The sequence below is a fragment of the Scyliorhinus canicula genome, chromosome 9, assembly GCF_902713615.1.
Source record: "Scyliorhinus canicula chromosome 9, sScyCan1.1, whole genome shotgun sequence".
Taxonomy (NCBI): Eukaryota; Metazoa; Chordata; class Chondrichthyes; order Carcharhiniformes; family Scyliorhinidae; genus Scyliorhinus; species Scyliorhinus canicula.
In genome coordinates, this window is record NC_052154.1 from 33,038,506 (window position 1) to 33,061,432 (window position 22,927).

Here is a 22,927-nt window from a genome sequence, read left to right on the forward strand (position 1 = left end):
ATTTTTCCTCTTTCTACCGTCCTTCCTTTTTGTTGGTATAAACCTTTGCTGAGCACTGTGAAAAATCGCTTGGAAGGTTCTCCACTGTTCCACCATAAAGTCTACCTTAGCTAGTAGTTCCCAGTCTACCTTAGCTAGTTCTTCTCTCATCCCCTTGTAATCTCCTTTGTTTAAACACAAAACACTAGTATTTGATTTTACTTTCTGACCCTCCATCTGTATTTTAAATTCCACCATATTGTGATCGCTCCTTCCGAGAGGATCCCTAACTATGAGATCATGAATCAATCCTGTCTCATTACACAGGACAAGATCTAGGACCGCTTGTTCCCTCGTAGGTTCCATTACATACTGTTCTAGGAAACTATCGCGGATACATTCTATAAACTCCTCCTCAAGGTTGCCTTGACCGACCTGGTTAAACCAATCGACATGTAGATTAAAATCCCCCATGATAACTGCTGTACCATTTCTACATGCATCAATTATTTCTTTGTTTATTGCCTGCCCCACCATAACGTTACTATTTGGTGGCCGATAGACTACTCCTATCAGTGACTTTTTCGTCTTACTATTCCTGATTTCCACCCAAATGGATTCAACCTTATCCTCCATAGCACCAATGTCATCCCTTACTATTGCCCGGATGTCATCCTTAAATAACGGAGCAACACCACCTCCCTTACCATCCACTCTGTCCTTCCGAATAGTTTGATACCCTCGGATATTTAACTCCCAGTCGCGACCATCCTTTAACCATGTTTCAGTAATGGCCACTAAATCATAGTCATTTACGATGATTTGTGCCATCAACTCATTTACTTTATTCCAAATACTACGAGCATTCAGGTAAAGTACACTTATGTTGGTTTTTTAACCTCTGTTTTGAATCTTAACATCTCCAGTTTTATTCCTTTTGTTATTACTGGGCCTATTCACTGAGCTCCCCTGTCACTGTACCTTGTACTGTCGCCCTTTTAGATTGTTGACTATGTCTTCTCTGCCTTGCACTTTTCCCCTTACTTCCTTTTGCTTCTGTCCCTGTTTTACTACCTTCCAACTTCCTGCATCGGTTCCCATCCCCCTGCCACATTAGTTTAAACCCTCCCCAACAGCTCTAGAAAACACCCCCCCTAGGACATCGGTTCCAGTCCTGCCCAGGTGCAGACCGTCCGGTTTGTACTGGTCCCACCTCCCCCAGAACCGGTCCCAATGCCCCAGGAATTTGAATCCCTCCCTCTTGCACCATCTCTCGAGCCACGCATTCATCCTATCTATCCTGACATTCCTACTCTGACTAGTTCGTGGCACTGGTAGCAATCCTGAGATTACTACCTTTGAGGTCCTACTTTTTAGTTTAACTCCTAACTCCCTGAATTCCGCTTTTAGGACCTCATCCCGTTTTTTACCTATATCGTTGGTGCCTATGTGCACCACGACAGCTGGCTGTTCACCCTCCCCCCCCCCCCCAGAATGTCCTGCAGCCGCTCCGAGACATCCTTGACCCTTGCACCAGGGAGGCAACATACCATCCTGGAGTCTCGATTGCGTCCACAGAACCGCCTATCTATTCCCCTTACGATCGAGTCCCCTATCACTATAGCCCTGCCATTTTTCTTCCTGCCCTGCTGTGCAGCAGAGCCAGCCACGGTGCCATAAACCTGGCCTCTTCTGCCTTCCCCTGGTGAGCCATCTCCCTCAACAGTATCCAAAGCGGTATATCTGTTTTGCAGGGAGATGACCGCAGGGGAATCCTGCACTGCCTTCCTACTCTTGCTCTTTCTTTTGGTCACCCATTTTCTATCTCCCTCATTAATTTTCACCTGCGGTGTGACCAACTCGCTAAACGTGCTATCCATGACCTCCTCAGCATCGTGGATGCTCCAAAGTGAGTCCATCCGCAGCTCCAGAGCCGTCAAACGGTCTAACAAGAGCTGCAACTGAACACACTTCTTGCACGTGAAAGAGCCAGGGACAGTGAACGTGTCCCTGAGCTCCCACATCGCACACGAGGAGCATGACACGGGTCTGGGATCTCCTGCCATGTCTTAAACCTTAGGTAAACTTATACAACTACAATTTCAAAATAAAAAATAAATAAATTAGACAATGAAAAGAATGAAAAGAAAAACTACTTACCAGTCACTTACCAGGGTTAAAAAGCACCTCTGAAAAAGTACCTCCTCACACTCTGCACCGAATTACCTCACTGCACCAAATTACCAAGTTGCAATCCCCACTCTGGATGAGTCTCACTCCGGATGTGTCTCCTAGAAGGGCTCCTGCAAATTATCTGTTTTGGTAACAAAAATCAGCCACGCTCTGTAACTGGATGTCTCTGGTTTCAGATGGCAGCTCACCATCACTTTCACAAAGGCCATAAATGCTGGCCTTGCCAGTGATCCTCACATCCCATGTACAAATAAAAACAAAAACAAAAAAAATTACTTACTACCTCGGCTCATCATCAGGCAATCAGAGAACCATTTTCTCTTTAACTTCAAGCTTTCAAACAAGCTGTAGAATTAGGGCATACAAAATGATTACCATGTATTTTACAGTCCTCTAGATTTATGATCCACAATCCAAGCGATCAGATCGTCAAAACTAATCTAAAAACTTTTGCTCGATTATTCAAGTAAGAATTTTTACAGAAAATAAACTTTTGATTGGCCAACAGAAAAAAAAATCATTTATGAACCCTAGCCTTGAACTGTACTGTACTTGAATTGTACTATGTTGGCAAACATCAGGCACAAGCTCTTATGAATCATCCAGGTAGGAATACACATGGAGATATGATAGCCTAACAAATATTGTAACCACAAATATACAATGATTGAGGGAACTAACAAATGCCAGAATCTTGTATTAATAATTTTGATATTTGGAATTGAACCCAATGAACTTCTGATTCATTTGTATGACAATACTGAAGAATTCAAATATAGGTATATAACAAATGACCAAACACCAAGGCACAATGTTTGTTTGCAGTTAACCTAATTAATAAAATTGGCCACACCGTCTTTGAAGAAATAGAAACAATTTTTCATTTTTATTTCAGTAAAACAGCTAAGCAATTTAAATACTTTTCTTATGCTCAGTAACATCCATCTCATACAAGGATTTGATCAATGGATTCTAATATAGAAAGAAGAACAAGGAGTTCAACCTCCATGAACCAAAAGAATTTCAAACATAATTTCAGCCCAGGCCAAGATATTTATATGGCAGTGAATTAAATGGATACTGCAAAAATAGCAACTTGGGATCCCATGCTAAGTTGATCTAAGAGATGCTTCACCAGATTTTGATACATTTGGCTGGAAAAAAGTGGAATAATCAACGGACCACATTATGCACATCATTTTTAAGTGTTAACATGCAATACAGGCCTATTGATACACAAATAACTAAAGATATACATAATCTGAAAGTACATTCAACATTTTGCATTTTTAATCCCAGTCCCAATTCATAATCAATCTCCATTATGGAAGCACAGATCTTCAGACACATGAACTTATAATGAATTACTGAACTTTTTAGAGCTCAGCTAATACATTAAACAGCTTTCATGTAGCCAAACAGCTCAAATTAGGTGTTAGAAAATACAAAGTCTGTAATATTCACAGTGTGGTGCAAAAAATGCATGGTAGAGTACTTCTACATTTCTATATACACTGTGAAGAAATGGCTAGGATGTTGATTCCTTGGTCTCCTCAGTCCCACTTTCATTTACAGGATCCTGTGATTGAAAAGGGACGTTTTGGGCCCACATTTTTTTGGTTGCTGTTACAAGCTTGGAATAGTTTTCTGGATTATAATGTCTTTGATGTTTTGAATGCAGCAGAGGAGCTCTATCCTTGTTTTGTGATAAAAACAGTGGAGGACGTCTCTGCTTTTCACCATCTTTCAAAGATTCTGGGAGTGACTTCCGTTTGCTTTCTGGAAGCAACATGATGCACAATACTGAGAGGACAGCAAAAGAGGCAAACACAACATGAAGAAGAAAAAAACCATGATTATTGTGGAGATCCATCATTGGTGATGTTGCTTTTCCAACGCAGCCTGTTGCCATAATAAGGCCTAAGCCTGCACCTCTGTGAAAACATTTTATAAAGTTAAAAATTATGAATTTATGAATATAGATAAAACAGATATTATAAGTACTTCTGGAACACCTAATCATAATTCACCTAATTCATAAAGGGCCGGAATTTTTGTCAGAATAACGGTAAAGCAAATAGTACTCACCATAATTCATGGGTAAATGTACAGCAATTTCAGGTGAGGAGCAGGTAAGCAGTTCATTTTGTTTCATTTATTTTTTAAAATACTTACTTTGAAACTATCATTCTACGGCTACTTTTTCCAAATGGATTTGCCTAATGCAGAAGATTAAAAGCCTTCAGATTATTGCACTACTCTTGTTACATGAGGTTTCGCATCCCTGGAACCATTTTTGTTAACCATGGGAATGAAAGCACTGGAGAGTGCGCAGATGAAGTTTAGAAGAATGGTAGCTACTGCAGTGTAACTAGTGTCTTATACAAATTCAGCATAACCTCCTTGCTCTTGCCCACTATTAATAAAGCTTAGGGTGCATTTTGCACCCTAAGGGGCTGGTTTAGCACAGGGTTAAAGAGCTGGCTTTGAAAGCAGACCAAGTCAGGCCAGCTGCACGGTTCAATTCCCGTATCAGCGTCCCAGAACATAGAACATAGAACAGTACAGCACAGAACAGGCCCTTCGGCCCTCAATGTTGTGCCGAGCAATGGTCACCCTACTCCAACCCACGTATCCACCCTATTCCCGTAACCCAACAACCCGCCCCCCCCCCCCCCCCAACCTTACTTTTTAGAACACTACGGGCAATTTAGCATGGCCAATCCACCTAACCCGCACATCTTTGGACTGTGGGAGGAAATCGGAGCACCCGGAGAAAACCCACGCACACACGGGGAGTACGTGCAGACTCCGCACAGACAGTGACCCAGCCGGGAATCGAACCTGGGACCCTGGGGCTGTGAAGCATTTATGCTAACCACCATGCTACCGTGCTGCCCAGGCGCCGGAATGTGGTGACTAGGGGCTTTTCACAGTAACTTCGTTGAAGCCTACTCGTGCCAATAAGCCATTTTCATTTTCATTCAGTTAAATGTGAATATCCAGACGTTACTGCCCCAGTTTCACTGTTCCACCATTAGCTTAATGAAAACAGCATCTCAATCTTGGCCTCCTGATTTTGTTTTAAATAAATGAAACTTTCTTGTTTTGCCCAATAAAGTCACCTGAGAATGTTCAAGTACAAGAATAACAATGTGATAAGTGTTAAGAAACAAAATCAATAATAAATGATAGTTAATCAATCTATTTGGCATTAAGAGTTAAATATTACAAGTATAGAGTCTTATTTCCTTCAGGCTGAATCCCATCTTCTCATTCCGTTCGGGCTGAATCTCAGCTTTGGAAAATTAATCTTTTCTGTACATTAGTGCTCAAAGTAGAGGCCAATGATTTGACTGAATGTCAAATTTAGTTTTATTTTATGGGATTTTGCAATGGTGTAGGTGAGACACAGAAGCTGTTCCAACCTGGGCTTGTTTGGGTGATTTAGTGTTATCTAATTTGAATTTATATAGTATTTCTGTTACATTCATTGATTCGTTTAATTTTAAGTTATTCAGCTAGGGGCAGCACGGTGGCACAGTGGTTAGCACTACTGCGTCACAGCACCGAGATCCCAGGTTCGATCCCGGTTCTGGGTCACTGTCTGTGTGGAGTTTGCACATTCTCCCAGTGTTTGCCTGGGTTTCACCCCCACAACCTAAAGATGTGCAGGGTAGGTGGACTGGCCATGCTAAATTGCCCCTTAATTGGAAAAAATGAATTGGGTACGCTAAAATTAAAAAAAAAGTTATTCAAGCTAGGATTGCACACTGCTACACAGGCATGGTACAGTATTTCAACTTGTGCCTTGGTTTCTGGGCAAGTGTCCGAAGGAGTCTATCCCTGGCTTTAACATTGATTCCCATGGGAAGCCATGATTCACTCAAAAGGTTGTTTCACTTAAAATCATGATTTTCAGGAACACAACCAAGACTCTAAAGTGAAGAATTATTGTACAATTACTGGATAAGTCAAAAATATATCCTTTTCCAAAATAACAAATACATCTGTTCATATGAGAGAGAACACTCACTCCAAACGTACAAACAAGGCTTTCACATACAGAAAACACACATCAAATCTTGACTGTTTCTATCCCCAGAGAAGATAGTAGAGGGAGGTATTTTGGGTGGTGGCAGGGGGGTTTGCAAGTGCAACAGTACATAGCATTATAAAATGTAGTAATGCACCAACTGCAGATTGCATCTCAACACTGCTGAAAATAACGTACGGCTGTCTTCTGGTGGCAGCCATGGAGCGAGTGGTCACACATTTGGTGGCTCTTGCTTCAGGCGGAATTGTTTAGTCCTTGTTGCCGGGTCACAGGAGCACAAAGTACAGGAACAGACAGAGCTAAGGATTCTCCTTTGGGTGGGCATGTCTCAGCCCTATCAAAAAAGGAGTGCAACTGTAAAGTGGCAACAGTCAGACCAGGAGATTTCAAGGAGTGCAATAAAAGGAAAGATGGCAGAGAGCTCAGTGGTCCACGGAACAGATGGTGGAGTTTTTGACGGTCAAGTTCCAGGCAGAAAAGGCGGAAGTCCTCAGAAGACCTAGCTAAGGTGGCTGACACGATTTGGGCAGCCAATGAGAGTGGAGCAGAGATTGGGGCACATAGTCGCAAAGTGGAAGAGTCAAAAGCGGACCATAAGGACAGAGAAAGTGAGGGGGGGGGGGGGGGGGGGAAAGAGAGAGAGAGAGGCGAGTTTAAAGGAGGTTGCCGTTTCTGTTGGTAGGGGTGATTATCTTGGGATACACATGGCACAGAGGTGAGCCCAGCTCCACAATTTGAATCTGGCAAAACCGGTGGAGAGAATGAAGGAAGAGGTGGGATGTGTTGCATTTATTGTTGGCTGGAAGGGTCCAGACGGTAAAGAAGATAGTGGCAGTGCTCCCGACGTTTTTGTCCTTGTTTCAGAATCTCCCAATTTTTGACCCCTGGGGGAATAAGATGATACTGAGGTTTGTGTGGGTGGGTAAGGTTTCCCGGACCAAGAAGGATTTCTGGAAAGGTTTAGGCGGGGTGTGGGGGGCACAGTAGGATGGATGGCATGTCCCATGCTCGCCGATTTGTGGCAACCACAGGTTTATTCCAGCAGAGCTGGATGCGAGGTTTCGAGAGTTGGGGAGGTTGGGATAATGCATTTTTGGTACCTATCTGTGGGGGTACATTTGCAGAATTGGTGAAGCTTGAGGGGTATACTTGTTATTGAAGGGGAATGGTTTAAGGTACCTGTAGGTGAGAGACTTCTTGAGGAAGGACTTGGGTTCATTCCCGCAGCTGCCACTTACAGAACAAGCTTCTGTCCAAGAGTGAGATAGGCAAGGGCAAGGTATCAGATGTATATGGGGAGCTGATGGAGCGGGAGGGCACCATGGTGGAGGAGGTGCGGCGCAATTGGGAGGAGGTATTCGGAGGGGCGTGCAAGCTGGGTTGTGCTGTGGAGAATAAACTATTCTTTGTTGTGTTTAAGTATGAGTCTCATACAGTTTAAGGTGGTGCATAGGCTCATATAACGGGGTCCAGGATGAGTTTGATTTTTCCATGGGTGGATGATAGATGTGGGCGGTGTGCAGTGAGTCCGGCGAACCATGTCCATATGTTTTGGGCATGTCCAAAGTTGGCGGGGTCTGAAAAGAGTTTGTGAATGTAATGTTGAAGGTATTGGGGGTGGAGGTGGTGCCGAGCCTATGGGTGCCAATATTTGGGGTGTCAGAGGATCTGGGAATGCAAGTGGGGAGAGAGGCTGACATGGTAGCCTTTGCCTCCCCGATAGCCTGGAGGTGGATCTTGTTGTGCTGACGAGACTCGGAACCGCCGAAAGTGTGATCGACTTGGCAGAGTTCCTCCACTTAGAAAAAAGTCAAGTTCACCATAAGAGGGACGGAGGGGGGTTCTCCACAAGGTGGAAGCTGTTCATTGACTTCTTCAAGAGAGATTAACACGTCAATGGGGGGGGGGGGGGGGGGGGGGGCTCCCTTTGTGCTTTGTTTTGGTTTTGGGGCCAGGGAGTATAAAAAGGAGTGGAGGGGCAGTATGGTGGAATAGTGGCAATTGTGTATGGTTTACTGTTGCTTACTCGTTTCTGTTCTGTATATATTTGGAAATACCTCAAATAAAATATTTTTCAAAAAAAAATAATGTGCGGGTTTCATATGCGAATTAATTTTGAAATAACTCCTTAAAGGATACTTTAACTCTACCTTTTCATTGTTACTTCTAGCACATTTGTAGTTTTGGAATGTTTTACTATATGGCAGAAGTTTCATATTTGCCACTTTAATTCAAATTCAATGTCTAAAATTTTAGTGACAAGCCTGTAAAAAGTCAGGAAAAATTGGCATGTAAACAATTAAATAGAAATGAACATTAAAAACCACAACTGCGGTACTTACCTAACTACAGTTGGAATAACCTCACTGGCAAAAAATATGCTCAGTGTAACAACGGCATAGGCGGAGAACAGACCCAGAATGGAAAGAGCCAGGCGAAGACTTTGATGCATGTCTGAAGAAAAACAAAAATAAGCCGTTTATAGTGCAATACCAAAGCAGAAAAAGCTTGGGATAATCTTAGGCTGGGATTTTTGGCTCCAGTTTGTGACAGACAGATTTTGCAGCGAGAGCAAAAAAACATTGAGAGCAGGCCATAGTTGCGTACCACTTCAATGTAAATACAGGATGCAATCGTCCCTTCCTCTTGTCATTGGCGGGCCACATTTCCCATCAGAATGTCAGAAACCTCACTGTAATACCTTAGCATATCATTTAAAGGTGCAGGCGTGGCCTTTACATATGGCACCCGGATCATTGAAGCACTGAGGTGATGGTGGGGCAGGCAAATCTGAGGCCAGAGATACGGTATGGAAACGTTGCCTGTCAATTTATCCAACTAAGTGTCCATGATACGCAGAAAAAAACACCACTGCAGTCAGCGGGCTCAACATCACTTTTTGCGCCCAACATTGGATTTTGCAGATAACAGAGATGATACTGCCCTAAGTGTTTTCACTGGCACAAGATTTGACACAACTGGATTTGTAACAGACAGAGGCACTGTAAATAGTCACATAGGGCATAATTCTATTTTTTAAAAAGCAGCAGTCGTGGGCCATACAGTCCTTCTAACTTAATCTGCCTCCATTCAATAAGATTGTGGTTAAAATTTTGCATAATTTAATTTTTTAGCCCAATCTGCATATACCTCAACTTTCAACTCCCTTTAGTGCCCAAAAATCTATCAATATAAGTCTTAAATACACTCAATGACTTAGTATCTCTGGTTATCTTGGGTAGAGCATTTAAAAGATTCACAATCCTGTCAAGGAAGAGTATTTCTCCTCATGTCAGTTGGGCGTCACGGTAGCACAGTGGTTAGCACAGTTGCTTCACAGCTCCAGGGTCCCAGGTTAGATTCCCGGCTTGGGTCACTGTCTGTGTGGAGTCTGCACGTTCTCCCCTGTCTCCGTGGGATTTGTCCGGGTGCTCCGGTTTCCTCCCACAGTCCAAAGATGTGCAGGTAGGGGGATTGCTATGCTATATTGCCTTTAGGTTAGGTGGGGTTACTGGTAGAGGTGAGAACTTAAGTAGGTGCTCTTTCCTAGAGCCGGTGCAGACTCAATGAGCCAAATGGCCTCCTGTACTGTAAATTCTATGATCTAAATGGTTAGCCTTTATCCTGAAACTGCTACCAGCTTTATCAGTCTGGGGAAACAGCCTCTCAGGATAGATGCCTAGAACTTTATATGGTTCAATGAGATCACCTCCCATTCTTCGGAACTCCAGGGAATATAGTCCTATTTTACTCAATTTCTCCTCCAAGAACAGCTCCTTTTCCCTAGGAATCAATCAAGTGAATCTTCTTTAGACGCGAGCCTTTCTTTAGGTAAAAATAAGACAAAGTGTACATGATACTCCAGGTGTGACCTCACCAGAGCAAGACTACTTTATTCCTGTCATCCAATCCCCAAGAAACAACAGTTAACATACATTTGGCTTCCTAATTCTTTGCTGCACCTGCCATGTTAGCTTCCTGTAATTCATGTGCAAGGCATACATACAAAACCCTCTGAATCCCAACATTCATTATAATAAAAGGAAAATGGCAGAAAATGCAAATTTCCAGCAGGTGCTGCAAAAACCTCGAGATCAGGCACTACCCGCGGAGAGAGAAATAGAATTAATGTTTCGAGTCCGACACAACTTCTTCCCAACATCTGAAAAGTTTTCATCTTTTAAAAAAACATTCTTTTTCATTTTCCTATTGAAGTGGATAATTTCACACTTCCGCACATCATACTTCATCTGCAACCTTTATGTCCAATCACTTAACCGGTTTATTTTATTTTGTAGCCTTGGTAGATCCTCATTACAGCTTACTTTCCCATCTAGCTTTGGATCATCAGCAAACCCGGATACATTACACTCAGTTCCCTCCTCTATGTTATTGATATAGATTGCAAATACCCGAGGCTCACGCACCGACCTTCAGAGCACTCCAATAGTTATATCCTGCCATTTTGAAAATGACCCATAAATTTCCTTTTCCCCTGTTTTCTGTCGATGAACCAATCCTCAATCCAAGCTAATATATTACTCCCAATCCCATGAAATCTAATTATACCAACCCATTATTCGTATATTTAGCTTCATAGAATCCAAATATACTTAGAATCTGTTAGTTACATGCTCAAAAATTAATAGATTGCGCAAACATTATTTCCCATCGTAAAACTGGGTTGACTCTAACTAATGCCTTTTGGCCATGTGCTTAATAATGGATTATCTTGTTTTCCTTACTACTGATGTCAGGCTGATTTCTTCTTTTCCATTTTCTCTCTCCCCTCCTTTCTTGAACAGATTTTATTTGCTACCTTTCAATCCTTTCCAGAATCTAGGGGACTCTGGGAGGTCAAAATCAATACATTCACTACTTCTGCAGTTGATTACTTTAGAACTTGGTGTGTAGATAATCAGGTCCTAGGACTGTCAACTTGTAGCCCCATTAATTTCTCAACTACTTTTCCTTTATTTATAGTCATTACTTTCCTCACTCTTATTATCCCTTTCCCCACACTTGTTGCACCAGTATGTTGTGTTTTCTTATTGATCAAAAAAGATACAGAATAATTATTTTTAATATCCCTGTTATTTCCTTATTCTCAATTTCCCCATCTGTACTTCAAGGGATTGTTAGGTGCAATTTTCTTGCCTTGTTGCACTCGGGCGAGAGCACAACACAACCGGAGGATCCCAGGAGAGTCCTCCAGTGGGCTTCCCAACTGTCTCTGTGCCTCACGGGATTCACCCAAATCTCGTGTGACGTCGGATTCAGAACTCCGCCCAAAAGGGGCGGGACCAAATTGTGCTCGTGGACCTACCTGTACCACATCTTAAGACCTACTTGTACTGTATCCACCAACCTCCCTCGATTCTGCAGCCACCCCACGGAGGCTGCAGCCGGGTGCCGTTCAGCACTGGTCCACGTGGGGGGTCTCCCGGGTCAGGGTAAGTGGGTATTTTGGCACTGCTCAGATGGCAGTACCAAGCCAGCTGTAGCTCTGCCTGGATTCCAGTGCCAGGGTGGCACTGCCAAGGGTCAGGAGCCAAAGGAGGCCATGCCCATGAAATGAAGATGGATTTGAAGAGTGGTGGTGTGCATGCCAGGTAAGTAGCAGCCTCTGGGGGGTGCTGGGTGGGGGTCCTGGAAGGGGGCTTGAAGAGGGGTGGGACCCAGGGACCCCACAGTGGAATGTCTTCAAGGCGGGTGTGGGATAGTGCCCATGTGTGCGGGAGGTGACATTGCCCATGGGTTGGGGAAATCCAAAAGCTCACTTAGAGATCTGGGCTCCCTTTCAAAATGGCGGCTCGATCTCAGAGTTCAGCTCCCCAGTGCTTAAAAAAATTCTACGTCTGGGCAAAACAATTGAGAAATTCCCCAGGGCCCAAACAAAATGACAGTACCACTGAATAGCGGTGGGAACTCAAAACACCTTGAAAACCCCGCCACAAATGAAGTATTTCCGGAGAATCACGCCAGTTCTGTTATTCATTTTTTTTCCTACATACTTGTCAATGATCTTACAATGTTTGAATATTTTTTTAATATAAATTTAGAGTACCCAATTCATTTTTTCCAATTAAGGGGCAATTTAGCATGGCTAATCCACCTACCCTGCACATCTTTAGGTTGTTGGGGCGAAACCCACGCAAACACGGGGCGAATGTGCAAACACCACACGGACAGTGACCCAGAGCTGGGATAGAACATGGGACCTCGGCGCCGTGAGACAGCAGTGCCAACCACTGTGCCGCCGTGCACCACCGTGCTGTCCCAATGTTTGAATATTTCTTGATGGTTTACTCTCATTGTATTTTCTCTTTAATTATTTACTTGGACATTCTTTCTCGATTTTTAAAACTCTCCCAATCCTCAGGTTTAATATTCCTTTTGGGAACATTTTAAGCCTCAATTAATTGGATACCACCCTAACTTTGCCAGCTAACCATGGATGTACCATTTCTCCAGTGGAGTTTTCATTCCTTGAGGAACTTAATATGAATTGAGAATTATGATGTATTTCTTTAAATGTTTGCCATTACTTACTTAACCTTCAATTCTCCTTGCAGAAGCTTCCACCTCAGGGAAAACCCATCAACCGACCCTCTTAAGATGAACTTGATTTTCTCCAACCTTCGGAACTCCGCCAGGTCACTCACCCACACCCCAGTTTCAGTGGCTCGGAGTCCCTCCACTCCAGCAAAATCCATCTCCAGGCTACCAGGGAGGCAAAGGCCAGAACATTGGACTCTCTCACCCCCTGGACTCCCGTGTCTTCCGACATTCCAATTATCGCCACTTCAGGACTCGGGACCACCTTCACCCTCAACACCTTGGGCATTATGTCCGCGAACCCGAACCCCTTCAGTTTTGGACAAACCCAAACATGTGAAAGTGGTTCGCAGGCCTCCCCGCGCATCGTCCACACCTGTCCTCTACCCCACTCAAAGAACCTACTCATCCTAGCCACCGTCATGTGTGCCCCATGAACTACTTTAAACTGGATAAGGCAGAGTCTTGCACACAACGAGAACACATTCACCCTCCTCAGAGCCTCCTCCCTCAACCCAGCCTCAATTTCCTCCCTCCAGTTCCTCCTCCCATTTCCGTTTGACTTCCCCTATCGGGGCTCCGTCCCAGTCCAATAGCTCCTTGTAGATCTCGGACACCTTACCCTCATCTATTCCTTCCCTCGGGAGCACCTTATCCTGTAATTCCAAGGGCAGCAGACCGGGAAAGGGCGGCACCTGCTTTCTCAAAGTCCCAGACCTGTAAAGCATCTGAACACATTCCCACTGGGCAGCTTATATTCCTCCTCTAAGTCCTCTGAACTCACAAAGCTGCCCCCACAAATACTTCCCCAAAACGTTCAATCCCCACCTGTCGCGACCCCTGAAACATCACATACAACCCCCCTCCCCTCCCCCCCAGTGCAAACCCATGACTGTCGCAAATCGGTGCCTACACCGAGGTACCTTCCAACCTCAGGTGCTGCTGCCGCATTCCCCACACCAGCAGGGCCACCACCACCACTGGGCTCGTGGAGTGCTTGGCCGGTGAGAATGGCAGAGGTGCCTTTACCAGTGCCGCTAAACTTGTACCCCTGCAAGAGGCTGTCTGAATCCGCCCTCACGCCAACCCCTCCCCACTACCTACTTCTTCATCATAGCAATGTTTGCTGCCCAATAATAATTATGATGTTTTACAAGGTCAACCCGCCCTCCCCCTTGCCCCCCTTCTAAAAGCACCTTCTTAACCCGTGGGGTTTTCCCCGCCCACACAAACCAGGAGATCGAAGTATTGACTTTCTTAAAGAATTATTTTGGGACGATGATCGGGAGGTTCTGAAAGACAAATAAGAGCCTTGGCAGCATCGTCATTTTCACTGTCAGCACCCACACCCAACAGCGACAGTGGCAGCACATTGAACCTCTTAAAATCCCCCCTCACCTTTTCCACCAACCGCACCAAGTTCAACTTGTGCAGCTGCTGTCATCGCCCCGCCATCTGGATACCCAAACAGCTGAATCCCAGCCCACCAGCTTGAACGGCAACTATCCCAACCTCCTCTCCCGTCCCCTGGCTTTGATCAGGAACAACTCCGTCTTCCCCATGTTTAGCTTACATCCGGAAAACCGTCCAAACTCCTCCAGAATATTCAGAATTCCCCCGATACCTCCCAGTGGGTCCGAGATATAAAGCAGCAGGTTGGCCACGTTAACGGAGACCCTGTGCTCAACCCGCATCCCCCCTGCACATCTCTTTCCAGCTCCTTGACACTTTAAGAGCCATTGCCAATAATTCTATTGCCAAGGCAAGAAGCAACAGGGAGAATGGGCACCCCTGACATGTTTCACGGTGTAGCCTGAGGTACCCCAAACTCATCCGATTCGTCGCACGCTCGCTACCGGTGAACTATACAACAATCGGACCCAGTTCACACACCCCTGCCTAAACACGAACCGCCCTAACACTTCCCACAAGTCTGGCCATTCCACCCAATCAAAAGCCTTTTCTGCGTCCATTGCCACCTCTACGTATTATCCCTCCGGGGGCATCATTACCACATTTAGTAGTCTCCCCTTTACAAACCTTGTCTGATCTTCCCGGCACACAGTTCTCAATTTGCGAGGCCAGGATTTTGCCAGCAACTTGGCGCCCACATTTAATAGCGATATTGGGTAATAATAATCTTATTGTCACAAGTAGGCCGACATTAACATTGCAATGAAGTTACTGTGAAAAGCCCCTAGTCGCCACATTCCGGCGCCTGGTCGGGTACACAGAGGGAGAATTCAGAATGTCTAATTCACCTAATAAGCATGTCTTTTGGGACTTGTGGGAGCAACCGGAGCACCTGGAGGAAACCCATGCAGACACGGGGAGAACGTGCAGACTCTGCACAAACAGTGACCCAAGGGAACTGATCCTGGGACCCTGGAGCTCTGAAGCAGCAGTGCTACCTACTGTGCTGCCCACAATGTGGGCGATAGGACCCACACTGCTCCAGATCTTTATCCTTCTTTAGTATTGGGGATATAGACGCCTGCAATAATGTAGGCGGGTGTTCCCCTCGCCTCATTATATGCCCTCACCAGCAAGGGCCCCAGGCCCCCCCAAACTTCTTATAAAATTCTACAGGTAATACATTGAGGCCCGGTGCCTTCCCTGCCTGCATCACCCCATGCCCTCCAACACCTCTACCAGTCCAATGGGGGCCCCCAGCCCCTTCACCACCTTGGGGAACTCCAATCCACCCAGGAACTGCGCCACATTCCCTTCTCTCGGCCGAGGGCTCCAATTCATAAAGCCTCCTGTAAAACCCCTCGAATACCCCTTCAGCCTCACCAGGTCCAGTACCACTCTTCCTCTCCCGTCCTTTACTCTTCCAATCTCTCTTGCCGCCTCGTGCTTCCCGAGTTGGTGGGCCAGCATCCTACTCGCCTTCTCCCCATACTTGTACACTGCCCCTCTACCCTCCGCAACTGCCCTACTGCCTTTCCTGTGGACACCAACCTGAACTCCATCTGGAACTTCTGCCTCTCATTCAACAGTCCCTCCTCTGGAGCCTCCGAATGCCTCCTGTCCACCCGCAAAATCTCGTCCGCCAACCTTGTCATCTCTGCTCGCTCCATCTTTTCCCTGTGCGCTCGGATCAATATGAATTCCCCCCCTAACCACTGCCTTGAGCATCTCCCATAGCGCGGCGGCCAGGATTTCACCCCTATCATTCAGCTCCACGTACCCTCAAATGGCAGCCCTCACCCGCTCACACACCTCCTCATCTGCTAATAACCCTATGTCCAGTTTCCACAGTGGAGTCGCTCACCCCTCCCCCTCCTCCATAAATCAACCAGAGCGAGTCCATGTCCTGGATTTTCCCAGCACCCACCTCACAGTCCACATCATCCAGTTTGGGGTATAATCTACCAAAAACCACCAGCATCCCCTCCAGCTTCCCATTCACCATCACGAACTGTCCTCCTGAATCAGCCACAATGTTCCCCACCTCAAACGCCACCTGCTTATTGACCAACACCTCCACCCCCCGCGCCTTCATGTCTAATCCTGAAAGAAAGACTTGCCCTACCCACCCTTTCCTTAACCTCGTCTGATCCCCGATCTTCAAGGGTGTTTCTTGCAAAACGGCCATGTCCATCTTCAAGCTGCTCAAGTGCACCAACACACACGAGCGTTTGACTAGGCCATTCACCCCTCTCACGTTCCATGTGACCAACCTGGTCAGGGGCACCCTGCCCCCCGCCCCTGCCGATCAACCATATCCCTTCTTGGGCCAGACCCTCGAGGCCCACCCTTGGATGCCCACCATCACCACTGCTTTTCCTGCTGCACCACAGCAACCACATCTATGTTAGCAGGCCCCCCCCCCCTCGCCTATACTAAACAACCCTAGCCCTCTACTAGGGTAGGGTTACCCCTTCAGCCTCACCAAGTCCAGTACCACTCTTTCTCTCCCGTCCTTCACTCTTCCAGTCTCTCTCGCCGCCTCGTGCTTCCCGAGTTGGTGGGCCAGCATCCTACTTGCCTTCTCCCCATACTCATGCACTGCCCCTCTACCCTCCGCAACTGCCCTACTGCCTTCCCTGTTGTCACCAACCTGAACTCCATCTGGAACTTCTGACTCTCCTTCAACAGTCCCTCCTCTGGAACCACCAGCCCACCCCCACTGAGCTGCCGTGAACTAGCCCACCCAGCTAGCCTGTCAGCCCGCGCTCAAGGTCCCCACTGATTCCCCTCCCCCGCTCCCATACCTCCATAACACAAACAACAATGGAACATGAAAAAAAGTGCATTCACCCTCAATGCTCGCCAAACATCCCGCCACCAAACCCAACAAAACATCTTAAGGAGAGAAGTTTTCCAACAAACGAAATGAAAACAAAAAAGCACACCTCTTCCACAGTTCAATGATAGTTTCACCTGCCAGTCCATTGTCTCTTAGAAATTCCATCGCCTCCTCTGGTGTCCCAAAATAATGTTCTCGGCTGTTAAAAGTTACCCAGTGGCAGGCCGGGTACTGCATCCAGAACATCACGCCTTTTTGAAGAGGGTAGCCTTTCCCAGATTGATCCCGGGTCTCCTCTTTGCCAGGTCCACGTCCAGGTCCTGGTACACCCAAAGCTCATTGTTTTCCCAGGTGCACCTCCTCGTCTGCCTTGACCACCTCAATATCTTCTTATCCAGTAATCAGTGGAGATGCACCACCATCGCCCTCAGTGGCTCGTTCGTCTGCGGCTTGCCCGGTCGACCTCCAGGGGCCGGTCAAAGGCCCCCTCCCCCATTAGCTTTTCCAGCATCTTGGCTGCATACGAGCCAATGTCCGCTCCCTTGATACCTTCAGGCATCCCAACGATTCTTAGATTTTGTCTCCGGGAGTGATTCTCCAAGTCTTCCATCTTCTCCTTTAACGGCTTCTGGTTCGCCCATCATTCAAATCTCGGCCGCCAAATCTAGGTCTTCCTGGACTTCCCTTCTCTGCTGGCTGAACTTCTTGTTTAAGAAGTCCACCAGCTGCTCTGTTGACCACTGGGCAGGTCGGACTGACCCTTTACCCTCCGCCATCTTGACCTGCAGCGCACAAAGATTCTCTTGTGCCAACTGCTCCCTTCTTCTCGACCCACTTCTGGTCCGTGGATCCATCCACCAGCCCCACCAGTGGAGTTCAACTTTCTTCAGTCACCTCAACACCTTTTTTCACCAAAGCATTTGCCCAGAAAGCAGGAAAAAGTCCAAAAAGGCCACCTCGAGCAGGGGCTGCCAAATATGTGACCACTCACTCCACAGCTGCCACTGGAAGTCTTCATTTTAATCCATTTTCAACTAACTCACTGATGCATCCATAATTGTACATGTTTAAAATTGAAGACCCTATTTTCAACTTAATTAAATCGCTCTCATACTTTATGAAATAGGGCAGCACGGTGGTGCAGTGGGTTAGCACTACTGCCTCCCGGCGCAGAGGACCCGGGTTCAATCCTGGTCGTGGGTCACTCTGTGGGGTTTGCTCATTCTCCCCATGTCTGCATGGGTCTCACCCCCACAACCCAAAAAAATGCACAGGGTACATCAATCGGCTACGCTAAATTGACCCTTAATGGGAGAAAAAAGAATTGGGCCCTCTAAATTTATTTTAAAAATATTTACATTGAAACTATCATTTTACGGCTACTTTTTCCAGATGGATTTGCCCAATGAAGAAGATTAAAAGCCTTCAGATTATTGCATTACTCTTGTTACATGAAGTTTCTCATCCCTGGAGCCATTTTTGTTAACCATGGGAATGAAAGCACCGCCGTGCGCAGACAAAGTTTAGAAGAATGGTAGCTGCTTCAGTGAAATTAGTGTCTTATACAAATTCAGCATAACCTCCTTGTTCTTGCCCACTATTAATAAAGCTTAGGGTGCATTTTGCTTTATTACTACTCCTTCTGTCAGTCCTTCTACCTTCAATGATCGATGCACATATACACCCAGGTTCCTTTGCTCCTACACACCCTTTAGAATTGTACCCCTCATTTTATATCGTCTCTCTATATTCTTCCCAGCAAAATCTATTACCTCACACTTCTCCGATTTGAACTTCATCTGTAACCTATCTGCCCATTCCACCAATTTATCCATATCCTTTTGAAGTTCTACACTTTCCTCGTCACAGTTAACAATGCTTTCATGTTTTCACAAGTCACATATTGCTTTATATCTGAGAAATTGGAAATGAGGCAATCATCAGTGAACATCTCCACTTATGGCAGTATATTGGAGGAAAGATCATTGATGAAGCAGCTGAAGATATTTGAACCCAAGGCAGTGTCCTGATAACTCCTGTAGTGATGCCCTGGAGCTCAGCTGATTAGCCTGCAACAAGGAGAACCATTTTTCTTTATGTTCAGTGTGACACCAACCAGTGGAGAGACTTCCTGTCCTCAGACTCCCATAGACTTTAATTTTACCAAATATTTTCCATATTTCACCCTCCCTTGTGAATGGCCATAGTAATTATGCCCCTAACCATCATCTACCATAAACATTTTTCATGGGACAGTCATGGGGATGATTAGGAACAAGAAATCTGGCTAATACACCTAAACAGTTGAACTGTGGCTTCATAATAATAATTTTTATAAAATATAAATTTAGAGTACCCAATTCATTTTTTCCAATTAAGGGGCAATTTGGCATGGCCAATCCACCTAGCCTCCACATCTTTCGGGTTGTGGGGGCGAAACCTACGCAAACACAGGGAGAATATACAAATTCCACACAGACAGTGACCCAGAGCCAGGATTGAACCTGGGACCTCGGCGCCGTGAGGCAACAGGGCTAACCCACTGCGCCACTGTGCTGCCCCATAATAATAATCTTTACTGTCACAAGTAGGCTTACATTAACATTGCAATGAAGTTACTGTGAAAAGCCCGCAGTAGCCACATTCCGACACGTTTGGGTACAGAGAGGGAGAATACAGAATGTCCAAATTGCCTAACGGCACGTCTTTTGGGACTTGCGGGAGGAAACCGGAGTACCCGGAGGAAACCCATGCAGAAACAGGGAGAACGTGCAGACTCCACACAGACAGTGACCCAAGCCGGGATTCAAACCTGGGACCCTGGAGCTGTGAGGAAACAGTGCTAACCATTGTGCTGCCATGCCGCTCAATCAAAACTCAGGTGATATTCACAAAAGCAGTAGAGTCATGAAACCCAGAACTTCCTATCTGTACCATATAGTGCAAAGCTTAAATCACGATTACGTTTGAGTGGTTGTTCCACTGCCTATTCTAGAAAATTGTGGTTTGTTTCAGTTCCTCAGTTTGGTTACCAGTCACCACATGTCAAATATGATAATCTCATGCCGTTATTCCAGCAATGCTCTTATTAAGAAGGTTCTTACAAAATTGCACAGCAAGGGTGTAGTTTTGCAATCTAAGCAGCAACATTTTTACGTCTGTTTGCAATTTAGTAAATGTGATTTTAATTTCTTCCAACTGTGACGCAAGATTTATCACTTTGCTCCTATTTTCTTTTTACAAGTCAAAATATTTCACTTTTACTATTCTGAATGATTTCGGTTTCAGATGATTTTATCTAGATGAGCCAATAGAGTAATCTTTTGTAGTTACTATAAAATTTCTCGCCACAAACAATTAATGGTGAGAAACAGTTGTGCAGCTAGAATTAGAAATATAAACATTTTTCTATTTTGTGCTAAAAAATCTGTAGTGATCACCTATACTTACACTGTACAAGGGCAAGCAACAACAGCGATGACATTCCTGTGATGATTGTTGAGAGCAGTAGAATGCCACGTCGGCCAAACTTGTTCACGGTAAAATATAGGAAAAGGAGAGCCACACCTTCAGCACCAGCAGTGACAAAATAGTTCAAGTGGAAACTGGGGCTGTAAGCAATTAGGCTTTGAGAAAAGCAATGCTGGATTCCACTGCCAATGAACCTGGGATGAAATGAAGAGTGTTATACCCTCTCAGTGGACTCATTGTAATGGCTAACACACTAACCAGAATAGAAATTCAGGAGGAATGGTTGATACAATAGATGGTGTTATGATGGTAATAAATAGGCATCTTTATTTTGCACAAACCAGTCACCTTTATTATATAGCGATAATAGATACTATATAGGTACTAATAGAGCAAAATTATCTGCACCATAGGGTTTTTTATTTCTTGAACAAGAATATGGGAAGCTATCTTTTATTGTTCAGCAGAATTTCTTCCAGTCTCCATTATGAACCTGGGGAGTGCCCTCCATTGTCCAACAGTCACTATCATTCCAGGCATACATGAGGAATGATGACTTGTGAAAATTACCAGAGAGCTGTCAACGTCTGTAGAACACATCATAAAAGTCAGATTCATTAGGAAGAAAGAAGATTTTCCTAAAGAACTAAAAACAACATAGAATTTATAGAGAATTTCTCGCCCTCTTTATCTAACTGAATCAGAATGTCCTCACTTCTGTTCCTTCCTCAATCTGTTTTTCTAAGGTCCCTTTGAATCCATTTATGATATTCACCTCAACTATTCATGTTAGCAAATTGCACAATCTAATCACTCTCTGGGTAAAGATGCTTTGCCTGAATAGTCCATTTCATTTATTTAAAAAAAATACTTTTAAAAAGATTCCAATTAAGGGGCAATTTATCATGGCCAATGTACCTACCTGGCACATCTTTGGGTTGTGGGGGTGAGACCCACGCAGACACGGGGAAAATGTGCAAACTTCACACTGACATTGACCCGGGATCGAACCCGGGTCCTCAGTGCTGTGAGGCTACAGTGCTAACCATTGCGCCACCGTGCCACTTCATTTACAAGGAGAGAGAAAACTTTATTTGATTTGGCCGAATTAATATTAGGCAGCAATAGTATTTAAGACATATAAAAGAATGTTATGTTAATATTGGTCACACATTACAGGAGCAATAACAAATGACTTCTACAAAAGAAGTTTACCCTCGTGTTAAGGCAGAGGGCAAGAATAGTGCTAAACTAGAAAGCAAAGAATGCTGAAAAACTGGCATAAAGGAAGAATTGTATGTAAAACAAAATTCCAGTCAGGAGAAGAGACAGCCAAGTCTCATGCTACTTACATCACCCAAAGCAAGTGGTAAGCCAGAAAAGGGTCAAGCCAAGAAAGCTACCTTAACATCTGCTATGAGATGATAATTAAATACTTTGTCATTGTACATATAGATGAGAAGGAAAGAGCATGTGTATAATACAAGTCATTAGATGACTTGATGAAATGTCAATTCTGTTATTTAAACGCAGAATACTCAAGGAATCAGTTAGCAGAAGGACCATTCTTTGGGAAGAAATTTCTCCAGAAGACTAATGAGTGATGAATGTTCCACTTTTGGGTAATTAAGAGAGCCTTGTATCACGAGTAGAATTGCTAGAAAGCACATGATGGGACAGCATTAGGTTAATAATGAGAAAGGGATGATTCTCCGGAACACAACACAACTCGATAAGGTCCATATATTAATCAAATTATATAAAGAAAATTACTGAGTGTAGACTAAGGTGATTATGCCAGGGGTTTCAGAAGAACATTATCTCAGGATTCATTGTTTTAGACAGTAAAACAGCAGTATGTTTCAAAGATTATTTGGAGGATAGAAAGCAGAGAAAGGGCTAGATGGAGCGTATTTGATTTTTGTGATGTAGCTGGTGGCATGTTGCATGGATCTATGTTGTGGCCACTCCTTTAAAATGTTCTGGAGCTGAGCAAGAAACTGCAGAGTGATGAACAATTTAGAATAGTGGGTATGAGACAAATGTATAAGAATAGAATGGAACCGTAATATTACTGGGAGAATGTTTATGATTTATCCCAATATTCTTTAGGTTATCCAAAACTACATGCAAGACACTAACTTAGGCTCAACTATTTTCACAGTTTAGTAATAACACTTTTTGTTTGCAGTCCTACATATAAAACTCAAAATTAAATTTTCCAATTTTTATGGCCTTTTCCAACTGCATTTCCCGTCTTTCAATGTTTTGTATGTTTGCACCTCTTTTCGACTAATCGTTGGCGTCATCCATCATGGCATGCCCCAGGAAGTTCAAAAGAGAATCAGTGGTGGAAGTACAAAAGGAGGAAAATTAGGAGAATTCTCTTTAATCCCACCATCTCCATCTACAGA

The 22,927-nt window shown here is 44.7% G+C and overlaps 1 protein-coding gene across 4 annotated transcripts in view; it reads right to left on the bottom strand.

Annotated features, from left to right (window-relative positions):
• Positions 1-3,029: 3,029 nt before the first annotated feature.
• slc22a31 (solute carrier family 22 member 31) overlaps positions 3,030-22,927 on the bottom strand; it is a 60,710-nt gene continuing 40,812 nt past the window's right edge. For all 4 annotated transcript variants that reach the window (XM_038806478.1, XM_038806476.1, XM_038806479.1 and 1 more), the window contains exons 7-9: positions 20,493-20,707; positions 8,572-8,683; positions 3,030-4,106 (exon numbers count right to left, since the gene is read on the bottom strand). In XM_038806478.1, coding sequence (XP_038662406.1) covers positions 3,701-4,106; positions 8,572-8,683; positions 20,493-20,707 — 733 coding nt within the window. In that variant the 3' untranslated portion in view covers positions 3,030-3,700. The remainder of the gene's footprint in view (positions 4,107-8,571; positions 8,684-20,492; positions 20,708-22,927) is intronic.